The sequence below is a fragment of the Drosophila miranda genome, chromosome XR, assembly GCF_003369915.1.
Source record: "Drosophila miranda strain MSH22 chromosome XR, D.miranda_PacBio2.1, whole genome shotgun sequence".
Lineage (NCBI taxonomy): Eukaryota > Metazoa > Arthropoda > Insecta > Diptera > Drosophilidae > Drosophila > Drosophila miranda.
The window spans coordinates 9,032,832-9,057,069 of record NC_046674.1 but is presented as its reverse complement, the minus strand read 5'-3'; the positions used below and the strand labels follow the sequence as shown (position 1 = coordinate 9,057,069).

The window sequence follows — 24,238 nt, the reverse complement described above, 5'->3', positions numbered from 1 at the left end:
GCACCCAGCAGCCATCAGCCATCAGCCATCAGCCAGCCTCCACTTCTCTCCACTCACCGTTTTTGCATACGAGCATAGATCTTTCCGCCATCGGCTCCGACCGCATGCATTTGGCTAATTTGCACATTAAATTTTTTATTTTTATTTCCTCTGCGCTGTTGGTGTTCCGGTTGAGGAGTGGACACACTGACCACCGCGGAGTGGTTGACCTTTTGTCCATCCCATTTGATTGGGTAAGCAAAAGAACTTTGACATTGAAAAAGATGGGCATTGTTTTCCCACCACATTATGCAGTTTAGTATGACACCAGTATTCCAAATATGGACTAATACGGAGGTGTTTATGCGTAAATACACGTTTTAAACTGGAGCCCATAAAAACCCACTCCAGTTTTCCCAGCTCATCAAGGTTTTCTTTTAGATACTCGAATTTGAATACGTTCGATGTGGATGAGATATGTTAAAGATGCTGAACAAGGCTTTATGCTGAAAAATACTTGAAAAATATACCAAGCTATGCATCACTCTATATCTTTGAAGTCCAATACTGAATAGTGCTTACGATTTTTCAAATTTACACCCCAAATGATCATCGCAGTTAGGCATTCAGTTTGTATATTTTCCTACCCTACCTATTTTGGAATACTTCTGGCTACTTAAGCATCTCTTTGCATTGATACAACTTTAAATAAACCGCGCACTCCATTGAAATCTTTTGAGTGAACCGAACAAAAACTTGCAGCAGAGTTGCCGGATGTATGGAAACAGTAGAAAACTTAACAGACCAATGTTGCCAGATTTTTTTATAAATATAAAACAATCCAACCATACAGTATATATAGATTCAAACCCAAGGTTCGGCTCTGGGAGTTCCCAGTTCGACCAAAGACAATGTAAATAGTAAGAGACGCCCATACATTTCTGTGATAGACGAGCAACGAGCTTACACGCCTTTTTGGCATTGCCTGGCTGCCGTCGAAATATACCCTTTTCTTTAGTATTATGACACTTTTTGAAGACGCTTGCCCCACACTAACAAAAAAGTGTTATTTAAAATAACTTATTTTGTATAACATTTAGATACTTATTAAATGTTAAATGTAGAATATACTAATATATATGTAAACAACCATAATATATTTCATAATCTTCTTTACACTAGAATAATTATCCATGAGGGGTATTCAACGTACGACGTGCGACGTGCATTTATTTTTTGCACTCGAAGCGGAAAGCGCTTAAAAATGTGGAATTTTTAATAATAAAGAATGTTTAGTAATTCTATATACTGTATTATAGGTTATAGGATCATTGGCTTATCATTTATTATGTGCAGATTTTAAAGGCAACTCAATGTTTACAGAGATTTGTCTTTCAAGCTGGTTTTGGGAATATAAAGCTTCTGAGAGTACCGTTAAAAATGGCGTTAAATGCCCTGCAGACAACCGAATCGATTCGGTATTCTCTTCGTTTGGTCAATTAGAATCAGCGTCTCGCTCGCCCAAAAGGAACTCGCCTTTTTTTCCCTCTCAGGAGCAAAAATTTCGTTTTTTTTTTCGCGCTCACTCTCCATTTGATTTTCTGATAGAAACACAACATGCTGGTGTTTTGCTTTTCCATCTGCCTGTAAGTCCTGAAGGCAGAATTCGTAACGAACGAAACCATTAAAGAAGCATGAGTATAGCCATGATTTTATGAACACTTTGGCTTCAAGCAGGGCTCTAATCAGGGCTCCAATAGGCAGGTGATCATTTGAATTGAATTTTAAGAAAACAAAATACAACAACTGGTGTAATAATCATAATTATATTTCGTGTTTTATTAATTTATTTGTACAATTCTATAGCTATAATATATAATTTTATTTTAAAAAAAAACTACACAGTTCCTATGCGATGGACGCCTAATAACGAAACATATTACACAACTGATGGGAGTTCTAAGGTTCTTTCCTCTCTTGGGGTGCAGTCTAACGATAACGGTAATAGCTCAACTTGAAGATGGGATTTTTTAGATACAGACTAGAAGAACTAAGTGACGAATACTCTCGCATTAAACTAGGCATAGGTAGCAGCGCCATTCATTAATCATAAATCTTAAACTTTTCAAACAAAAAATATACATATATATTTACAATGAAAAAAACTCTCCGGAAATGGAAAGGAAATGGGTGATCAAATATATATAGGTACTCGTAAAATACAAATAATACTGCTCGGACAAGCACGCCAAAAATTAAGAGAATTTCGAATCGATTAAGGGACAGAGAGATAGAGATGTGGTGGTGCCGGTGGACGAGTTGTGGGATGAGATGAGATGCTGGTGGGGGGGGGATGTACTTTTGGGAATGCTGGAGGATGGGGTGATTCAGTCAGCGTCATATTTCGCATTCAAACTCCGAGATGCGATGGTTGAAGTACACCACACCATGCTCGAGATCCTCGCTGAAGCCGCTCACGTCCATGTAGTCGGAGGCGGCCGAGTCGTCGTCGACCCATTTGTGCAGCGATCGGGTGATTTCCAGCCGGGACTGGGCGAACGATGGGCGCATGTGCGGATCCTTGTGCCAGCAGCGGGACATCAGGTTGTAGAACTCATGGCGGCTCTCCTTGGGCAGCTCGGGACGCAGACCCTGCGGCACCCGGCGTATCACTTCGCGGCCCGTCTGCTGGGAGTACGGCGTGGAGCCTGTACAAATGTAAAGGTTAAGCATTACAAAACTTCCCTTAAAGATATTTCCGTTCGCGTTACACATACCCAATGTGGCAATCTCCCAAAGGACAATGCCAAAGGCCCAGATGTCCGTTTCTGTGGTGAACATGTGATACTGCAGGCTCTCGGGCGCCATCCATCTAATGGGCAGAGCGTGGCGCTTGCCAATCGTGTCGTGGCCGCCATGGGAGTGATGATGCTCCTTCGAGCAGTGTCCGTTACTCTGTCCCTGGCCGAAGGTGTGCTGCCAGTGCTGCAGGATGTAGCGACTGCCAAAGTCAAACTTGAACTTCAGAGCATTGCTGCGCAGTATATCGTTGGCCGCATTCTTCTCCTGCTCCTTGCGCATGCGCTCCGCATCCAGGTCAATGGACATGCCAAAATCACAAATCTTGCACATGCCATTGTGATCGAGGAGCACATTTCGAGCGGCCAGATCTCGATGAACAATCTGTGGAATGAGGGAGGGTATTAGCATTGGCTTGGACTTGGCCACTTGACGATTGATTGATTGGTCTTACCCTTCGCCCTGCTATGTACTCCATGCCGCAGGCAATGTCCAGGGCAAAGCCCGCCAGGGTTCGCGGAGAGAGTGGAGCCAGACTACGTCCACCTGGCACTGAGGCGGGCAGGATGTTCGTGGCACTCCGAGCTGCCCTCAAGAGCGATAGAAGGCGACCACGCATCGCATACTCCATGATCAGCATGTGGGGCTCTGCAAAGGAACGGAACACACGACTTTAATATCAAACCATCAATGCCAATGATCATTCTTACCACTCTCGACGCAGGCTCCGAGGAGGGTGACCACATTCTGATGGGAGCCCAGCTTCCTCATGATGTTGGCCTCGTCCTTGAGGCTCACCTGCGCACTGCAGGCGCGTATCGTCTTGACGGCCACAATGCGCGTGGCCCCAAAGTGGCCGCTGAGGTCGTCCGCCTCCGCCTTCCACACCTGCCCGAAGTTGCCCTCGCCCAGGAGGCTCTTCAGGCGAATGTTGCTGCGATCAAAGTCCTGGTACTCGCTGGCCAGCGACGTCTTGTCGTCCATCGTATACCGATTGTGGTTGGCATCCCGCGACGCCTGCGACATGGGCATGGCCTGGTGTTGCGCATGATGGTGTTGCTGTTGCTGTTGTTGTTGGTGATGGTGCTGATGGTGATCCACCTCGTCCTCCTCCTCATCCAACTGGTACTTGGAGTCCACCTTCTTCACGGGACTGATGGGCTGCTGGTCCGTGATGCACACGTCAAAGACCTCGCCGTGCTTCTTGGCCCTGCGACGCACCACATAGTTGCGCACCAGATAGAGGATGATGGCGGCCAGCGGTATCACGCCCACGGCCACCAGCACCAGGGTCACGAGATTCATTCGCCGCATCTCCAGATCCACATCCCGCTCGTTGGCAATCACAATCGTGGAGCTAATGTCCAGCGGCGTGGCGCTGGCCGACGAGGAGGATTCCACCACCCCAATGTAGACATCAGCGGGTGGTGCTGCCTGTGTGGTGCTGGTGCTGCTGCTGCTGCTGCTGGTGGTGGTGCGCGGGTGCACTGTGGATCGCACTGAGGTCAGCACTGTGGTGCGCAGTATCTTCGGACTCGAGTCGGTGGTGTGCGACAGCTGCGTGTGGGGTGTGCGCGGCGTGGCGCCACAGTCGGAGGTGTTGTTGCAGAAGATGATGAGATTGTTCTGATCCTCGATGTTGATCTCTTGCGTTAGGGCTGGCCCCAACGCCCGAATCAGCTCTGTGTCCTTCTCGATGATGCTCTTTCGCTTCGGTGTGGTTGGAACGACGGAATGGATGGTGGTGGTGCTCGAGGTGGTGCCCGGCGTTGTGCTGGTTGTAGTCTTTGCTGTTGTTGTTGTTGTGGTTGTGGTTGGTGCTTTCGTGGTGGTTCTCTTGGTGGTGGTGGTGCTAGGTGGTGGTGGTGCTTGGGTGGTTGTTGTGCTTGTTGTTGTAGGTTTCGCCGTTGTGGTGGTGCTTGTACTGGTGGTTGTGGTTGCCTCTGGCTGCTGCACTTCTGCCTGCCCCAACGTCGTATCCTCCTCGGCACTCAGCACCGTGATGATGAGCGGCGTCGAGGAAGAAGGCTGTGCTGCCTTGGGGGCCACCACCCTACGCACCACCACGGGCTTGGCCACCTCCGTTTCGGACTGCAGTCCCGCTGTGGATCGCCCCGAGCCCACATATCGCGTGCGGCTTACTGGTGGGGCGATCACAGCGGGGGGTGGCGGTGGGTCAGCCGCTGCGGCTATGCCTCGTTCCCGCATGTGGTACTTGTAGCGGCTGCGACTGCGCTCCACGGCGGTCAGGGGACGTCGCGTGGAGGCTGTGGGTCTGGATGTGGTGCTGGTGCTGGTCGTCAGAGTCTGACTGGGTGTAGGGGTGGTGCTCTGAGCCACCGATACTTCCAGCACACGTGGATGCTCGTCGTCGCCTTCGGCTGCCTTGATGGTCAGGCCTCCGGGCCTAATCGGCGGGAGTTTGGCTCCAAAATAAACGTACGGCTTCAGCTCGTCGTCTTCCTCATCATCGTCCTGCTCCTGCTCCTGTTCGTGCTCCACGGAAGTGACCTTGCCACGCACAGCCTTGCCCACCACCGGGGGCTTGGTCCCGTCTGCAATGTGGTTAAGCGTGTCGTTCTGCTCCTTGGCCACCACAAAGAGGCCGTGGGAGGACTCATCGCTGAAGAGGATCTCGTTGGTGTCGCGATCCGCGGCGCCACCAGCCGCCGCTCCGCCGCCACCCACCTTCATGGATCCCTTCGGCACCGCAGAGGAACTGTTCGCCCCCGGCTGTCCCCCCCGCTCCATGGTTCCCGCCATGGCCATGCGGGTGAAGTTGGCGCACTGCCGCATGCAGCTGGCGGTGGTGCGGCGCGTGAAGTTCTTGGTGCAGTTCCTGATGCACACGGACCGCGGATCGCTCGGCGACTTGGAGGTGCTCTCCACTGCCGCGGCCGCCGCCGCCGCTTGGGATATGCCACTGCGTCCTGTGGTGCCGCCGATGCGGGTGCGGAAGCCACCGCGATGCAGGGCCGTACGCCGGGCGGCCAAGACGTTCATCAGCTTGCGCTCTCTGTCCTGCGCAGAGTTGAGGGGCGGCGCAATCGATGGCCGATTAGCACCCGAGGGTCGATAGGTGGTGGGCTTATCCCCGACGGCATCTGGAACGGTGGAGGGAGAGAGAGGCGAGATATGAGTACGAGTGCGATGTATGAATAAATTTCCATTCTCGACGCCAGATCGTGACAAAATATTGGAAAAACAATCTCTCGGATTGCGACTAAACCAACAACGAAGCAGCAGCACGAAACTCGTTTGGAATGCGGAGCGAACTTTGCCTTTGGGTAAAGGCCTCGTCATCATCCACAACATCTTAGCATCTCAGCATCTGAGTATCTCGGCATCTGGTTGGAATCATCAACAGCATCGTGAACATCTTGCAGGCCACTCTTTTGGGGCCATTAATCAGCTTGTTTCAAATGTTTCTTAGCCTAGAAAATAGCTACAAACTGGTCCAAGCCCCCCAACTTTAGATGCAGCCTAATGCTGGCCCACTAATTAGTCGTGCTGGCTGGCCGGGGGCGGGTGGGTGGGCAGGCGGGCGGGCAGGCACAATTTGTGTTCTAAGCGCCTCCGGGCAGGCAGCTGGCCATTCTCGCTGGATTGAGCAATGGGCCTAATTCCATTGACTGCTGTGCTGCCTAACTGGCTAACTGGCTAACTGCCTGACCCATGAATCAGTTAAAACAATTACAAGGCGGCTGAGACTCTCAAACTGGAGGCTTGCACAATTGTTTAATTTTCACGTTGCCAAAAACAATTGCAAACAAAACACGGCTGTCGCTGACGTTGGCTGCTGCTGCCGCTGCTGCTGCTGCTGGTGCTGCTGCTTTTCACAAACATTTAGTTCATTGGCTTGCAGTTTGGGCCAAGGTTAGGTCTGGTCTGGCATCTCAAGCGCGGCAGCCACGCAACACGACGGCGGCTAGAACAAGTTGCAGAGATGCCTCCGCTGTTGCCACTGCCGCATTTTGGCCACTTGTATAGCTTTTTGACTGAATAACTAACTGACTTCTCCCACCACTACGCCACTACTCCACTGAGCCATTGAGCGATTTGTCTTTGTTTTGGCCAAGTCGTGGCTGTGGCTGTGTGTGTGTGTGTGTGTTTGTGTTTCTGTTTCTATCTTTGTGATTTTCGTATTCGTTTATTTTCCATATTGTACAACACTGTGCGCCCCATTTGGGCGTCTCGTCACGTTGCCTGCCTTCAATGAAACGACAGGCAGCCCGTCGGACGCGTCGGCTGCCATTTTCAGCCACAGTCCACAGACACTGGCGCTGCCTAGGCTATGGCGTTGTACCCTATCTCTCTCTCTCTTTCTCTTTCTCTTTCTCTAAAGGGTAGCTCAACTAAAGGAAGCCACTGAAAGTTGGAAACTTCAGCTAAAAAGTCCCACCCACCAGCTATTCTGCCATTGTCCCTGCAGTGTACAGGGTATCTTCCCATTCGATGTGTTTCTTTTTGGCTTTGCCTGATTATCGTATTGGGAATTATGGCCTAGCCATACCGTGGCCTGTGCGACTTCTTGGCATTAGCCATGCTGCTGCTGTTGCTGCTGCTGTTGCTGTTGCTGTTGCTGCTGTGGCCATCGGTCTCTCCATGCCCCAGCCGCTTTGGCATGCGTTGTGGAATTTTAATTTGATTTTGGTCATATATACACCACGACTTTTGTCGGCTGCGGCACAGAGACAGCGACACAGCCTTAGTTCAGGCCAAGCTGAGCGAACCGAACCGAACCGAACCAAAGCCAAATGGCCAACAGAAACAGTTCGTTCTCCTCCTCCTACTCCTACTCCACCGACAGTTTTGGGGTGGCATTGCGATCTTCCAAATAGCATCTACCAGTGGGGAGAATTCTAATCTTTCTGTTTAAAAGTGCTTACATAATGCCCGAAAATTGTGCAGCTTTTTGGGCAGGTGATTAATCGGTGGCTAAAAAAGCAGCAAACGGATGCGACGGCATGACTAATGCCCAGCAGTTGCTTCTACATTTTGTTGTGTTCTGTGAAATTCGGTATCGAACTCTGGCCCCAGCCACAGCCACAGCCGGAGGCAGAGGCAGAGGCAGAGACAATGGCGGAGAGACCCCACCCCAGACTGGGACGGACTGGCGGCGATTCTGACCAAAAAGCCAAGTTTATTTGGCAGCTAATGAGGCATCACCGCACAATGCCCCATCAAGGTAGCAGCCGCCAGAGCAGCAGCAACAGCAGCGTCTGCTCCTCCTCCCCTTAATTGCACAAAGCCATAGATAATGTCCGAATGGATCGACAAACAAAACTAAAAGTACGATGGATGGGTACGAGTAGGGTATGTTTGGGTATGTTCGGGTATGGTATGCCCGTACCCGTGCATGGGTATTAGCGCTTGAATGAATCGCATGTCTTGGGCTTTTGTTTAGAACTTTTAATTAAAAATAAATTACTGACACGAGTGGGCAGCAGTCGCAGCTGACTTTGCAGTTTGTTTCATTGCTAATTGACAAGCACACACACACACACACGCGCGCAGATACACCCTCATAGATACACTGCAGTTTGATCGTTTGATAGTGTGTGTGTGTGCGCTGACAGCTGTGTTTGATTCGATTGTCTAAACTTATTTAATGGTGTCACACACTCGCTGTTATGAAATATCATTCAATGAGCGGAAAACACATAACATAATAATCATATAGCAGGCAGGCAACATGGGCTCTGGCTCTGGCTCTAGCTCTGACTTTGTGACACAAATGTCAATCATACGCAACGATGCACAGGCCGCCAAAAAAACATAGCAAATTGACAGCGAAAATTTCGAAATTTCCGTTCAAATATGAAGAATGAAAATCATTAAACAAAGTGATCGGTAGAATTCGGATTTTTATAATTCAAATTTGGAAATACAAATTAATTTCTGATTTTATTCAGAAACCTTTTTTATTATTTTATTTATTATATAGATATTTTTATTTATTTTTCTATTGTAAAATTATTTTTGTTTATTCTTGTTTAAAAAAAAAAAATTTTTATTATAAACATTAGAAAAATCTCTTGCTTTAAATTTTAATACAAATTTGAAATAAAAATTATTTTGCAAACTTAAAAAAAAATAAAAATATCAAATTTCAAATAAAAATTATTTCTAATGTTGATTATGAAAATTAAATTAGAAAAATTAAAAAGTAAAATTGAATTTAAGCAGTGCCTATCGGAGGTTGTGATCTACGCCTTCGTTTGGCATATGATCTGTGCCTAAAATCTTAATTCTTAATTGTGGTCCCTGATTAAATGTCTTACGGGCAATTATTCGAATAAGAGAACATTAAATCGCTTGTAGATGCAGGCATGGATCATTGCGTGGAACAAACTTCCGTTTCAAAGACAGACAAGTGGCTTAATTGACAGCCTGTTATGGCATCCAATTAGTGAACAAAACGCTAAGTCCAGTATCTACTTATTAGAGTCGGTTTTGATTATGGCCCACTGTTATCAAACGGCAGCAGGCAGTTATGGGTCAGGAAGTCGGGCAGTTATCTAATGGAAATCGGTATGAAAATTCACTCAGTGTCTATGGCTTTTTATGAAGCTATAAATAAAATCGAATAAAGATCCCGAAAATCAATTGGTTTTCAGTTAACAAAACTCAAGCAAATAAAAACTGTTATGGATCTGAGCCAACTATCGAATGGTTTCCCCAGACAACAAAAAATATGCACTTAAATATGTGTTATCGAAGCAGTCGTTTACCAATCGAATAGGTTAACTATCAATTAATCGAGTCACAAAAGGAAAGAGTCAGCCTCTAGCACATGTCTTATAGTTTCGAAACGCACTGTGTTTTTTTGTTTTGGCGACCTTGAAGCATCTCTTTCTCTCCCACTCTTCCTCTCACTCTCTTTTGGTTTATTTCCTGGCCAACGAAAGAAAGTAATCCAAGCACTCAAAAATGCAAATCCAGTCGCTGAAAAACTTTCATTAATTCGTTGGCACTAATTCACGCGGCACAGCCTCACTTTTGCTTTCTGGTTTGCACTCACACAGCCACACAAACAGATGCATACACACACACACACACACACACACACACACACACAGACAGAGAGAGGCATATACTGTTGCAGACACAGTTCATAAATACAATTTTTAAATGCCGCCTTGGCAGCAACAAAAACTTTCTCCGCTTTCGTTGCAATATTTCTTGGCTGCTCTTTTTTCGTTGCTGTTGTTGTTGTTTTCTCGCTTTCGTTTGCAGTGCTGCACCCTATCTGATCGGATCGCATCCTATCCCCCATGCCATAGCTGACATCCCCCACTGGCCCACGTTCATGGCTAAAACGTGTTTTTGGTCATTGTGTTTGTTCGCAGATAGGCATAGCGGCACAGACATGCAACAAGACATGTCTTGGCCAGTCCGAGAGCCAATCGAAAGCATTTCTAATGTGAAATCGAAGCATGCAACGGAAAAACGCCATGAAAAACGGAAAATGCCAAACATCGAAATGCCTACGATTCCCGCAACCATAACGAGAGAGAGAGATTCCGCCGTCTAGCGGGGGTGTATGGGATACAAGGGAGTGGCTTTCCAACCAACCAACCAACCAGCCAGCTAAATCTCCCCTCAAAGAGGTCCCAGGAGTCCGGTTCAAGCAGGCGACATTTGTCCATAGAAGGAGCCAATGCTTCGGGGCAACTCCAAATGCAGCTCCCCAGCTCTTGTGGGTGCCGGAGACGAATGCAGGAAGTGCATTGCGACGACGTGAGAAAGCCAAAAGAAATGGCAAAGGTACTGCCAAACAGCCAAAGGAAAAGGAAAAGTCAAGGAAAAGCCAGGCCGTCGCTGAAAGCAAGGCAACAGCCATCGCGGATGTCAATGCGGAAATGCAGTTAAAAGCTGAAGTTGTCGTGAAATGCCTCTAAATGAATCGTTTTGCTTTTGGCTCTGGGTTTGAAGTTTGAATTTCAGACGGAGCCTTACTTTTCGTTTTAGTTTCAGTTTCCTGATGGTGCTGTTAACCCTTGGCTGACAGACTGCTGACGCCCCAAAAAAGCAGATAAAACAGCACTCAGCAGCGCCGGCTCCTAGCCTGACCTTTTAATGGCGCAATTACGTAGACCGATTTCCACCTTGTGGCAGGCCCTCACAAAAGATATATGTGTACAATATACATATTATATATACCCCTCCCCAATCGCGCACATATGTTAAATGTTGGATAATTGCTAAGTTTTGTTTCTTTTTTTTTTTTGTTCATGATTTTCGTTTTCGTTTCGTTAGTTTGTTTTTCCTCCTGCGCTTTTTTTTTTTTTTTTTTTGCTGCCATTGTGCGGCTTCCGTTTTTTTGTGCCTCTCCGCCTGGAAAAGTTTTCAATACTCGTCGTACCCCCACGTCGAGTAGCTGTGTGCATTGAGGCGTTGCAAATGGCTATGGGGCGTGGCACATGTTCATCAACATCATCGGAGGCAGAGGCAGCTCCCAGATCCCATCAAAGTCTCTCATCAGCCCCAGGTTTTGTTTTTTTACGCAATGCAATGCGATCTCCCCTTGCCTCTCGCTGCGCACCCCCGTCCATCATTAGTTTCGGCCACTTTCTTTTGTCCCAGCGGATTTTTAATTAAGTCCCCCACTAAATCATCTTCGTTGCGTAACCCGTGTAAGCCCGTAAAACTTCCCCACTCCCCCCCGCACACACACACACACACACACACACACAGTTGTGGGTCAGCATTTGGATTATTAATCACGCAAGAAAACCAACAACAACAAAATGGGGGGAAATTAGCCAAATGATGGACCTGCTGGAACCCCTCTAGCCAAAAAGGGTTCATTAAACCTCTCCGGACTAACCGCAAACAAAAAACAAAAACAACACAACACAAACTTTTTCGCAACGAAAGTTAATGAAAAAGAAATTATAAACATTTTATATAAAAGAAACAAAAAAACAAAAAAACAAAAACAAAAAACCTAAAGCAAAAAATTGAAATTCGCCGCGATCACCGCGAAACACACAAATTGCGCATTTTATTTCCTTTTCCTAGGCAGCGCCAAAAACAACACTAAAAAACTTAAAAACTCAAACCACAAGCTAGGAATGGGAATGGAATGGAATGGAAATGGGAATGGGGTCTTCAAATAAAATAAAATTGAAAAGCGAAAACTGCAAGCAAAAAACAAAAAAAAAAAAAAAAAAAGGAACGTAAATGTGAAGGAAATAAAGCGAAAAGTGGTCGATTATAATATGAATAATTTAGTTTTTAATATATAATACCTATTACGTATATATGTGATATTTGGCCAAAAACAAATTAGATTCAAATGAAATTTGAGGTTTTTAGAGCATGAAAAAATCCATCATTGGGGGATTCCCTTTGGCCTTTAGAAAATAGAACCCAACGATTCGCACTGGAATAAAGCTAAAGAGAGAGATGAAAACTCGCCCTTGACTGCTAAGCCACACTGGGAGAGAGTTCTTTATTGTGTCCATAACATTGTTCCGATTGCAATCTGTTAAATGAGATCATTCCTTATGATTCTGAGCCATCGGTTTGCCCATTCATATCTCTAGAATTGTGTACGAGTACCTTCCACCCGGTATTCCAATCTCTTGTACTCAAAAATCGATTTATTTTTCTATGTATTTTGTTATTTGTTCTTCCAATTCATATTTTTTCCATTTATCTTTCTCAAATGCTTTACATAATTATATGTAAATAATTCTTGGCCTTGCCATCCGATCACCGACTCTGGCTCTGGCTCTGACTCTGACTTGAATCGACTCCAACGATTAGTTCCGTGATGAAGATCTATTATGAAAAATGAACCTACAGCCGTAAGCCGTGTAGAGCTATGTTTACACATGTGTGAGGCCCCATCAAATAATGAACAAGGCAAATATTTTGATTGAATATTTGTTATTACATATCGAGAGCAGGCCAGAGCAGAGCAGAGCAGAGCAAAATCCCAAATCAAAGTACGTAATACGGTAGGGCCAAATATTTAAACAGTTTCAGGCTGATGTGTTTCCCCCTGGCAACAACAATGAATGATTCAACTGCTTTTCTTTTCATGCCTCCTTCATCTCCATCCATCTTACCATTTCCCACATCGAATGCACACGCCCCCATATTGCGTATACGCCCTGGCTGTGGCAGTCTCAGTGGCTCTGTGGCAGCTGCAGAAGACGCTGCCTGAATGCACTTGGCTGGCTGGCTGGCTGGCTGGCTGGCTGGTTGCTGGCTTGGTTGGCTTTGTGCGGTTACCTGACTTGGCCGACTCTTTGTTGACTTTTTAGATTTGCTCTTTGCGCTCTTCTTCTCGGTCGGAGCTTGTGGCTCGAAAACCGCCTGCTAAATGAGTGGGATTACGCAATGGACGCACATGAGGGGTCTCTCCAAAAAAAATGAAAAAAACCGAAAAAAAAGAAACAGGTAAACGTAATGAGCACACCAGTACCAGTGCCAGCACCAGCCGAAACCACACCAATATTGATATTTTTCAGCTGAGGATTTCTTTATTTTTTTTCTCTGCTTAAAAGTCTCAAGTATTCGGGGCGACTATCGAGTGTCCGGCAACGACACCTACAACCCGCCAGGCGATCCGAAAATTGCATTTCGTAAGAGCCAAAAGACAAAAAAAAAACCGAAAACAGAAAAAGATACAACCAAAAATATGCCCATTCATCGCACATTTTTAATGTGCATAAATTAAAAATAATCAAAATGCATTAACATTTGTTTAGTTAGCTCTGGGCCTGGCCAAGACCCCATGCCCATGCCCATCGCAGAGAGGCCCCAAAGTGTTTATGTAATCCCTTTGCACTCTCGCGAGGTCTGGGGTTCAGGCCATCAACAGAAAACCGAGGAAGAAAACTAACCAAAAAATATAGTCATAAAAAAAAGGTTCATGAATAAAGATGGGGGGCAGATGGCGGCAATTTTCGTGTCAACACTTTGCCACCAACAAAACCTGTGATCTGTGATCTGGAATGGGGATTAGAGCCTACCCTTGGACCCCGAACTCGTACTCGTCTTTGTACTCTTGCACTTCAGTCTAGGCCCAACACTCGAGGGTATTCCAATTGGTAAAAACTCAATTTCCATTTCAAATGCAAAAGATCGACGATGCGACGCCCACGAGACCATTTTTGAACTTAATTGCTTATGAAAATACTTAATTGAAATAACAATTGCTTTAAGCATTCACAAGTGTGAGGCAGCCACGGACAAAAGAGCCAGCCACAGTCGTTGGTCTAATCAGTCTCCACACACACTTGCAACACACCATTTTGTTTGAGAGCCCGAGTACCAGTCGTATATGAAAGGAAGGCTATCTTCACCTCGACATTTGCCCTTGCAGAACAGTTTCATATTTTTCGATCGGTTGCAACCTGCGGATGGGTACGCTCTGTGGTGGGCTTATCTCCAAAGTTGTATCTTAATTCAATATATACTCGAATTTTGAGGTTGAGGGAAGGTTAAACATAATTAACTTGTCTCCTAGGTGTTTCGAAAGTACTGCTATTTGTTGGGCTGCTATTCCTGAAAACTTGGTAGAAATAATCAAAGGTATCAATCAATTAGATACCCATTTATTGTATTGGTTCTGCTGAAAGAAATAACCCTTAAAACCTGTTCCTTTCCGCCTGATCAACAATCTTTTCTTTTAAAACGAGTATCTCCTGGTTTGATGGTTGCAAACGAAATACTTTCCATCTCAGAGATCTTAAAAATGGAAAACTTTTCCTTCAACTGACACTCACAAAGAAATTTGCCGACAAAGCCAACAAGTACATCCGCTTCGTTTCTTCATCCCGCATTCGAGTACGAGTCATCCGCTCATCCGAAAGTGCTGATTGGTACTATATATTGAATTGAAACATGAATAAAATGGCATGTGTTGCGCATCAGGAAATTTGCAACTACTAGGAATTGAAACACAGCCAGAACTATTGAAGGGCTTGATCATCGGCATGTTCCTGAAGTCAATTGACATCGTTCGAAGCAACAGCAAAAGGTTCACAATACTGCTGAAAATGGTTTGCCGGATCAGCTAGGAATATTCAAACCATTTCATACCCGTTACTACTATAATATTCATTCAATGGAGATGAAAAATTCCCCCACAGCCTTTTCTGTCACTCTTCTATCGTCCTTTCGCCTATCTACACGTATAGCCAACCCATTTATACACCATTAGCTCTTACATTCATGCCATAAACCATTCTAGACAATCCCATAAACCCATTTCCTTTCTCTACCGCAGATGACAAACAATTTCTGGCCCCACTTGAAATGCAAAAGATTGCCCAATGCTGATGTGGTTGCGCCTCTTCTTCGGGCCACATTTGGCCTGGCCTGGCCTGGCCCGGCCGACCGACCGGCTGGCTGTCTGGCTGGCTGGATGGCCAATTGTTTTTTGTTTTTTGTTGGCCAGCAACCTGAATGTTTCTTGTGTTGCCGTTGCACCGGCGATTGTTGCTTCGTCTGCTGGCAGTTGGTCAATAATTGGCATAGATTTATTTTGGCTAGTTGGCAATTTTTTCCCGTGAGTGAATTGGCACCGGGGGTTGGGTGGCCCGTATGTATGGGTACGGGTAATGTAATATGTGCTGTATGGCTGGAAAACTTACCCACATCGCTGGGGCCTAAAATTTCCGCTGAAGTTCGGCTTTCCCCGTCGCTGGCGGCGGCTGCTGTTGCTGCTGTCGCATTTTGTTGCACTCCCAGTTGAAGTTGCCGGGGCTCCCTGCCCTCCCTCTCTGCCGGCACTGCCGCTGCCGCTGCTGGCTGTCTAATTGCACCATTTGTTGCATTCGTCTGCGTTTCACTTACTGTCGTCGTCGATGTTGCTGCTGCTGCCACCAACAATGCCACCAAAAACAACAACCAGCAACAGCAAAATGATTCATTGCTTCGATGAATTTTCATCGTAAGCCAAGCATACAAATAAATATCCCAAAATTATAGTTTGGCTTTTGCTCTGCTTTGCTGTTTCGTTGATTGTTTTCTCTGCTGCTGATTTTCTATCTGGTTTTCTATTGTTCGCTTTGCACACAAACACACACGCGGGTTTTCCAATTTTCCACAATTGTCTTGTAGAATGGAGCTGCGTCTCGTCTCGTCTGCGTGTCGTCCTCCTCCTCCGCTGCTCCGCTGCTCAGCTTCTCCCCTTTCTCTGCTGTTGCTGCCGTGGATGTTGCAGTTGCTGATGTGGCCGATGTTGCCGATGCTGCTGCTGCTGCTGCTGTTGCGTGCAATAATTCAAGTCGTGCTGTCGACTTATCTGTGCTGCTGCTTTGGGAAATCGTACGCCTGGCCGTTGCTGCTGCAAAATGTCGGAAGAGAAAGAGAGAGAGAGATCGGAGTGCATTAGTGAAATGTCGCTGATTGGTACACAAATAGGAAAGAGACCAAAATCATTGGAATAGAAACTGAATTGTCATGGTGGAAGCTGAACGGCAACATACAGTACGTTACAGAACTGTAAGAATGGGTTTTAAACTCACAAACAAATTAGGTAGATATTGAATTGTATCAGTGCTGCAATGAACGCTTTTCAAATGAACAAAATAGATCCTAACTATTGTATATAAATGAACAGATTTCTGACTTATTTCCCTACAATATATATGTTTTCTTATTTGTCTCAAAATCTAGAACTATCTGAGGAATCAAATTATCGAACACCCATCGCCCAATTGCAAACATCAGTCTTCGAAAGACAATAGAATTATCGTAAAAATTCGATTATCTTTTCAATGGAATAACATTATTCAATCAATTACCAGCGTTAGATAAGCTATCCAATTGTGTAATTTGCACGCTGCTAACTTTAATCTCCACATTTCCGTGAATCAATTGTGTGTGTGTTTTCCCCCGTTCATTAGCCTTATGGTATTGAACTGCACCTTCGAAGATTGGCTACTTAGGGTCAGACTCATGTTGGCTAGATGTACACACATGTTCGTAGAGATAACCCACAGCCGGCCAGCACTAACGGAAGGTCCCTCCACGGATCGCAGAGCTCTATAAGCCGCTTGGGGCGGACTGACTGACGGCCATCACAGGGGCAGCCAGCCATCAATTATAATTCGCGGTAAGTAAGAGTGATAACTGAGGTCGCCGATCCGATCCGATCCGACCCGATCCATGCCAGATCCAAACTAACAGCCGCCTGCCTGTATGCGGGGTTCAATAAAATCCAAAAGCCGAAAGCCCAAAGCCCAAAGCCATAGACCAGGCGGCACGCATACGCCCTGTTGTACATACACGATACACGATGGGTTTGACAGTATTTTCAGCTTTTTGTTATTTCGCTGCATCGTTAGGCCATTAAAACATAAGCAACTATGAATTTTTTATGGCAATGTGTGTCATTGCCTGTTGGGGAATCAATTAATACACACACATCGTTGCATAGGAGAAGCCCAAGTGTTTTTGGGGGCCTTTTTGGCTTGCTTGCGGCTTGCGCAAAATTACGTTGACAATTTCACTCGATTTGGTATGCGGCATAAATGGTTACTGGCTACTGGCCGCCCCCCCCCCCAAGAGAAGGCGAGAAGGCGAGAAGCCTCCACTCCGCCCATTCAGTGGGTGCGGCCTGGGGTTTTGCGTAATTTTTGAAAGAAAGAAAACCAGGGTCAGCATTTTTCTGTTCTATTCTTTGTCATGCTGATGAGCAGTAGGCAGCACCACCAGCACAGACAAAGCCCCAAGTCGTAGCTGTGGCTCTTTCTATTTTTACATCTTAAAGAACCTTTCTCGCAGATGAGCAAAGCGTAGAAACCAAAGTTCAATGCACGTTTTAGCCATAGCCGAATGTCTTGGCAGCTCTTTGCCGCCTTCGGCAGTTCCCATGATTAATTGAGGCAAACAGGATGCTATGGCTGTGGCTGTGTAAGAAAAGCCGAATAGAAAGAAATTTGCATGAGCGTTGATGATGGGGGCGGGGGGGGAGAGATGATGATCAAAGAACAGTCGCAAAAAGACACGATAACCATTTTTTAAATTATATGTTTCTCGTAATTCTAGCAATAATTTGAGAGGGGGAAAAAAAAAACGAAAAAAGATTTTGCCTGGCGGCTCATTAAGTTCGCTCCCAGTTTCATTATAATTATAAGAACGTAAGAAATGCCATTGACTCGCTCGCTCGCCTCTCGGTTTCTCTCTTTATATGATTATATTTGATTTTTTTGTTAATTTGTTATAACATCAGCGTTCTAAACTTAACAACCACAAAGCGCGCAATAAGATTACAAATAAGTAAAGCCTGATGGGTTGTTGAGTCTGTGTGTGTGTGTGTGTATGGACTGCGAGATACCCATTGATGGTTCTATCTCTATAGATAGCCGGACAGCAGGGGCTTATGCCAACTCGAAATGCCCCAAGCCCCAGCTTAGAATCAATTTTGTTTGTCAGAAAAATACTTTTCGAGTGGCCCTACAATTGGATGAGTTCCGAAGTGGTTCTCTGGCTGTTTGTTTCGGGCTCTTACGATGATTGATAAAGTGACAAAATGGAGGAGCCCAAAATCAAAATCAAAATCAAAATCAAAATCTAGAAATCCATTTGGCCACACTTGAGAGCCGAGGCGTGCGAAAGAATTTTCGGTCGGTTTGGTCGAGGTGGGCCACGGATAGAATTCTATTCCATCTCGGAACCGCCCACACAACTGCTCGTCCGATGGGGAGATGGGGCTTTTGTTGGAGGTGGGGAGGGAGGTGTTGGGCCCTCGGGCTCTAGCTCTCCGCCATTGTGCTAAACAATGGGTTAAACTTGGCCACAGCTGATTAAACATGCAAATTGGCGCTTGGGAAATCGTGGACGAGCAGAGACACGACACGGCCGCCGGTTAAAAATGTTTTTATCAAACGAGCGATTTTATCAGTCGGGAGAGATCGCAGCGGATCGCAGCAAAACAAAAAACACACATAAGGCAAAACAAATGCAAATTTTATTGCCAGTTTCTGAGGCAATCCCTCAGCTGGGAGTGCATAAGATCACAAATAGCGCACCGCTTAGTGGGAGAAGACGCCTAGCGGAGGCGTAGTGCCATATTAAACTAAGACTTGCTGATGGATTCTGTTTTAGTATAGTCAATCGCTGGCATTCCTCAATGTTTGTTTGGCATGCTAATTGGGCGGCAGGCGCCGCAGTCTCTCCCGAGAATGTCTGGCATGTGGCGCTGCATCCCATCCATTATTGATTAGAAAGCACACGACAACAGTTGGCTAATTATAGCCATGTACACCGCCAAAGGTCAGGCTTAACCAGTTAAGATCTGCCGCTTATTAGTGCTGGAAAATGCAATTAAAAATTTCCATGCAACTTCCTTTTGCAAAATATAGACATTAAACTTATAAACTCATTAAAAATTAGTCAAAAAATTCGACTATTTCGAGTATTTTGTCAGCCATGAAGGTGAGCCCTCTCTGAATGGTTTTTTTTGTTTGTTTGTTAATTCCAAGCCTTGCATGACACCCAAAATCGACAGAAGATGTCGTCAACTTCCTTCTGCGAGTAATAAAATAATTATGTAGAATAAATATTAAGTAACTTTTGAGTGTTTGTGTGTGGCACTGCAAACAGCCGACATATTTAATAATACAAATAGTGCATAATTTAGTCATACACTCGTCGCACTAGAGCAGCGTTCGAGTCGAGTCGAGTCGGGTCTGAATCTGAATCCGAGACCGAGTCCAAGCGTGCATTAGAATAATTAACCCTGAACCCAGGCGGCACGGCACTGACGGGGCACTACTCACGTATTCTTATGAGAATATACTGGTACTTTGCCTGGCCCATTGTTGTTGGCCCACTCTCCTATGTATAATCGTTTGACTGGCGAATTTTTACACGTTTGATTCTTGGAACAATCGGGGAATTCTCTCTGGCTTGTGTGTAAAGTGAGCAAATATTTGGCTAGATTTTTCGGGCTTTTTATAAGTGGATTTCTGCTAATAACTTTGGCAAACGTCAAGAAGTTGGGACTCTCCCACATGGTTGGATTTAATATTACCCCCCCAGGGGCCACATCCACATCTCCTGTTTGTGCAAGAGTTTAAAAGGCGCTGAAAATTAATGGGCAGCACTCAAAAGTGTTTAATAGGCGGTGGGGGGGTTGGGGGGATACAGAGAGGCATACGGATTTGATTGAAAATGACAGTTAACGTGCCGGGGCAGTCATCAAGGCAAATTTGCAGTTTGCGGTCAGGCAATGTGTGTGGAGTGTGTGGAAAGTGGATGTGGATGTGGATGATGATGGGCAATTTGCGTGTGAGTTATGTAAAGGCTGAAGGAAAGGGAGAACGAGCGACAGGGTGAGGTAGAGGGAGAGGGAGAGGGAGTGTGTGTGTACACTCCCTACAATCGAGATAATTATCGGCTGCCGATATCACGCATGGGCAGGAAAACTGAAACACAATACGATAAAATATTCGATTACTTGGTAAATTAACTGGAGAAAAATCGATCTCTCACTTCAAGTGTCATATGGCAGCAGTCAGACTCTTCCTCTCCCTCTCCCTCTCCCATCCATATGTAGTCTTTGCAATGATCTAAGACCATCTCGTGTGGGTGGAAGTGGGACAGGGAGTGCTCTGCATGCACTTGCCCCTCTCTCTCTCTCTCTCTCTCTCCCACTCTGCTGCAATTTGCGTTTTCTTTTGTCAAGCTCAAGGCTCTCCATCTCCTCTCCATCCATCCATCCATCCATCCGACTCTTTGTGTCTCTCGCTTTTTGCATTTAAGGTGCCGCCCGAAGAGTCGCGTGGGTGGATTTAAGAGATGTTGGGGGTGTTCATTTTGCTATATTGACCGATTTATTAGGAATCTCTAGACGCGCCCATGAGTCATCCGCCCAGATAAAAAGATACTTAAGCTAAAATAGCCATAAACACGCCCGTTAACAGCGTCAGTCGCGGTGCGGTGCGGTGCGGTGTGCAGTGGCCTACCAACACGCTTAATTAGTGCAAAGTGCACGTGCCGCGCCCCGGCTCCTAACAGTACCCTTATCGTTTACCTAGGCAAATGGCTTTCATGCCACTGCAGTGAGTCACAAAGCAGCAGCAGCAGCAGCAGCAGCAGCAGCCACAACAATCACTGTTGCATAACGAAGACCCACAACTGGCGGCTAACTAGCGACTTAATGCTCCATTGGCGTCACATTATCAGCTCCGTTAGCATCCATTTCCAATGCAATTAATGCTGCTGCGCTGCTCCTCTCCGATGCAGCGGCGATCGGCGTGCGGCTCCGTCTCCGGCTATGGCTCCGGCGTCCGGTTACCAGCAACAAACAGTTGATCCGTTTTCCATTTACCGGTTCGGTTTGGATCGGATTGGTCTCGGTCTCGTCTCTGTGTCCGGCTGTCCCATCTGTCCGTTGCCAATTGCCACTGTGTTATGGTTATGGTCAACGACGCGGCTGGCCAAACAACTTTTCAATTTCAGCAAAATGTTCACACAGTTTTCATTTTGCATTCACTGTCTCTGTCTCTATCACTCTCTCTCTCTCTGTCTCTCTCTCTCTACCTCTTTCTGTTCGTGTTTTTCCATAAGTTTACACGATTTATGATAAGTTTATTTTTAAATGTTAAACAAGCTGCCAACAATGCAGTGCAAAGTTCTAGCTCTAGCTTCGCGGAGTGGAGGCGTGGCCATCCACAGACCCAACTCCCCAGCGACCCAAGCTCTCTGATCCGGGCTAATGAGCTCGACCTCTGGCCTTTGTTTTCCCTACGGCTCTTGGCAGACACATTAGCCACGCTCCAATTATTGCAACGATCGGTGGCAGTTGGCAAATTAGAACGGCGGCAAGGTGATTCAATTTGCTTAAAGCCAAAGACAGACCCAGACCCAGAGCAAGAGCCAGAGCCAGAGTCATAGCCATAGCCATACTCCGGTTCCAGTTGCAAGCTCTGGCTGGCAGACTCTCGGAGGTCAGCAGGAAAATATGAAAAAAATGCATTGGCCATTAATAAGTTTATTGGCGGCTCGGCTCTCATAAAACCCCAGAAACACAGTAACACGTACAGAACAAATAATAACAACAACAACAGCAGCAGCAGCATCAGCACCACCAGGGACTGGCGACAAGATTAAACCTGTTCTGCGACAAGTGCGCCTTGGGTACGCGACTGTCCATGTCCATTACAGTTAGAGACATGGCCACAGAATGCACTCGACCAGGGCACAGTGGGTCACATTTTTGTATGAAAGGTGGGACCCACATTTGGAATAGAAATACGATAACTGTCTTAGAAATGTTCGATGCTTGTTAATGAGAACAAACGGAGGGAAGAGAAGAAAGAGGAGTAATCTAGGAAGATTCAGACTTAAGTGCCCTTCTTACTGTCTTCCTCCCTCAATTGGTAAATAAGCAAGAAAAACAGAGAGCGTAAGCAAGTAAGTTGAAATAAACAGAGTTTAATCATCTGCTGTAATCTCTTTACTCTCGACTCTCCACTCTCCACTCCCCTTTGACACTCATCTCCCCACTCTCAGAAAACACTTGTAAAACTCTAAATACATTCCAGAAATTCTTTGTTCCACTGTGCCATCTGCAACAGTTGTTTTTGCCTGGAACCTTTTTTTGTGGGCCCGGTTTTGGTCTGTGGTTTGTGATGCCTTTTTACTGCTGTTTTATGTATTTTTCCACGTTTTTTTTTTTTGTTTTTGCCAATTGCTCATTGATGTCTGTTTGCTTTTGGTTTTAGTTTCGGCTCTGGCACCGTTACACGCTTGCACTCTCCCGCTGTAAAGTTCAAAGGTGCCCGGAGTCTGTGGGGATTGCTGTGCTATGTTTTTGTTTGTGTGTCGTGAGAACCAATCGTTGGATTTGGCTACCTGTGCAGATGGTCAGTCCTTAGAAATATTTGAAACTCACTTTAGCTGCCATTTGTGGATGCGCGAGTGGTGTCCGCTCAGGTGTCCGCCAAGTGCAGGGGCCTGTCCGTGCACACGCATTTAGTGCGGACAGTTAGTCATTTGTTTACTCTCCACCTCTTTCTCTATCCCTCTCTCACGCTCTCGGCCTAAGCCGAGCTTTCGCGCCGCTCTATGAAAGCGTCGGAGCGAGACGACAATAGGTACTCCCCGAGAGCCGAAAAAAGAAGACTCCGCAACGTTGCTTTACATAAACTTTACCGATTTCTGCGGCACAGATACAAAAACGAGTACAGATGATGCACTGCAATGACAATGCTGGCTGTAATTAATTTCGCTTCAGGCCAAATAATAACAAATTTCGCATTTCATTTCGCTTCGTTTCATTCACAGCGAAATCGGGCTGGCTTATTTATGCATTTGACCCGCTTTGTGGCTTTGACAAAACAACCGAAACAAACCGAAACGAGTTGCAACAATACGATTCGAAAAACACGGCTGCTGTCGCGCTGTTGTTTTCTTGGAATTTCGATTCTACGCAAAAAAAAAACTTGTTGCCTGTTTTGTTTATGATTTTTCTTTTGCACTTGCTTTCGGTTGATATTCTGGCACGGACACATAAACAACCACCATCAACACACACAAACACACTGATACGCACGGACCAGGCCCAGCTCTTGGCTAAAATATTTTCGTGAATTTCGTGAAATTATTCGGTTGCGCCCGCGCTCTTTCAGAACCCACGAAATTTGTTGGTTTCTCTCTCACGGCGGAAATATCTATGTAAAACATATATAGATATTTTCGTATTCAACGGAACTACTTTTCTGAATTCGGAGCAAAATTCGGCACTATTTCTGTTGTTACTTGTCCGCGGCCCGCTAAAAGATTGAGTTCCACAGTGCTTCCATTATTCCCACTGTACCACCCGACGGATACGTCATGTTAAGCATGTTGCTGTTAATCCGTACTCATGTTGCTAGGAAACCGGTTTCTAGTCCAAACTACTGTTGTGAGTATAGAAGTTTCGATACCCTGTTGCTCGAATTAATGTTAAAATTCTCTGCTCCAAGCTGATTATCGATAATTGGCATTGAAAGCTTACTTCACCAATAGGTCTTTATCAGTTTGATTGGTTTTTTTTTTTGTTTATTCAGTTTCGTTGTGATAGCTTTCAAACTGGGAGACAGACAGATGAATAGACATCTTATGAGGCCCGAAACTTTTGTGCGTTACGAACAACTCACAATCTTAATAATATCCTTTGTTTTCTAGGGTATTCAAATGTTGCTCACAGATGCGTGAATGTTGCTAAGAGCAAAGTAACACACTCTTAAAGCTCTTTTGATATGATCGATCATTTAGTGTTGAGTAACGGTGATCACTGGGCTTTCGGGGAAGCGGTCTCTAGCGGAATTCATTGGAAACGAAAAGCTAAGCTTTTAGCAGTTGCAAATTGAATTTAAATTTAATTAAAAGTCCAACCCAATCATCTCAAATAAATATGATGGTATTCAAAAATAACCAACATATACTACATATGCATACTACATGCATATTTTCATACAGTACAATACCACACACATACCAC

General features: G+C 45.6%; 1 protein-coding gene across 1 annotated transcript; it reads right to left on the bottom strand.

Moving 5' to 3' along the window:
- Nucleotides 1-1,870: 1,870 nt before the first annotated feature.
- LOC108153441 (mucin-19) lies at nt 1,871-15,817 on the bottom strand. Its single transcript, XM_017283449.2, has 5 exons — nt 15,396-15,817; nt 3,489-5,882; nt 3,233-3,426; nt 2,757-3,162; nt 1,871-2,687 (listed from the first exon to the last, which is right to left on the bottom strand). The coding sequence occupies exons 1-5, from the start codon at nt 15,691-15,693 to the stop codon at nt 2,377-2,379; spliced, it is 3,603 nt and encodes a 1,200-aa protein (XP_017138938.2). The 5' UTR covers nt 15,694-15,817; the 3' UTR covers nt 1,871-2,376.
- Between the last annotated feature and the right edge of the window lie 8,421 nt (nt 15,818-24,238).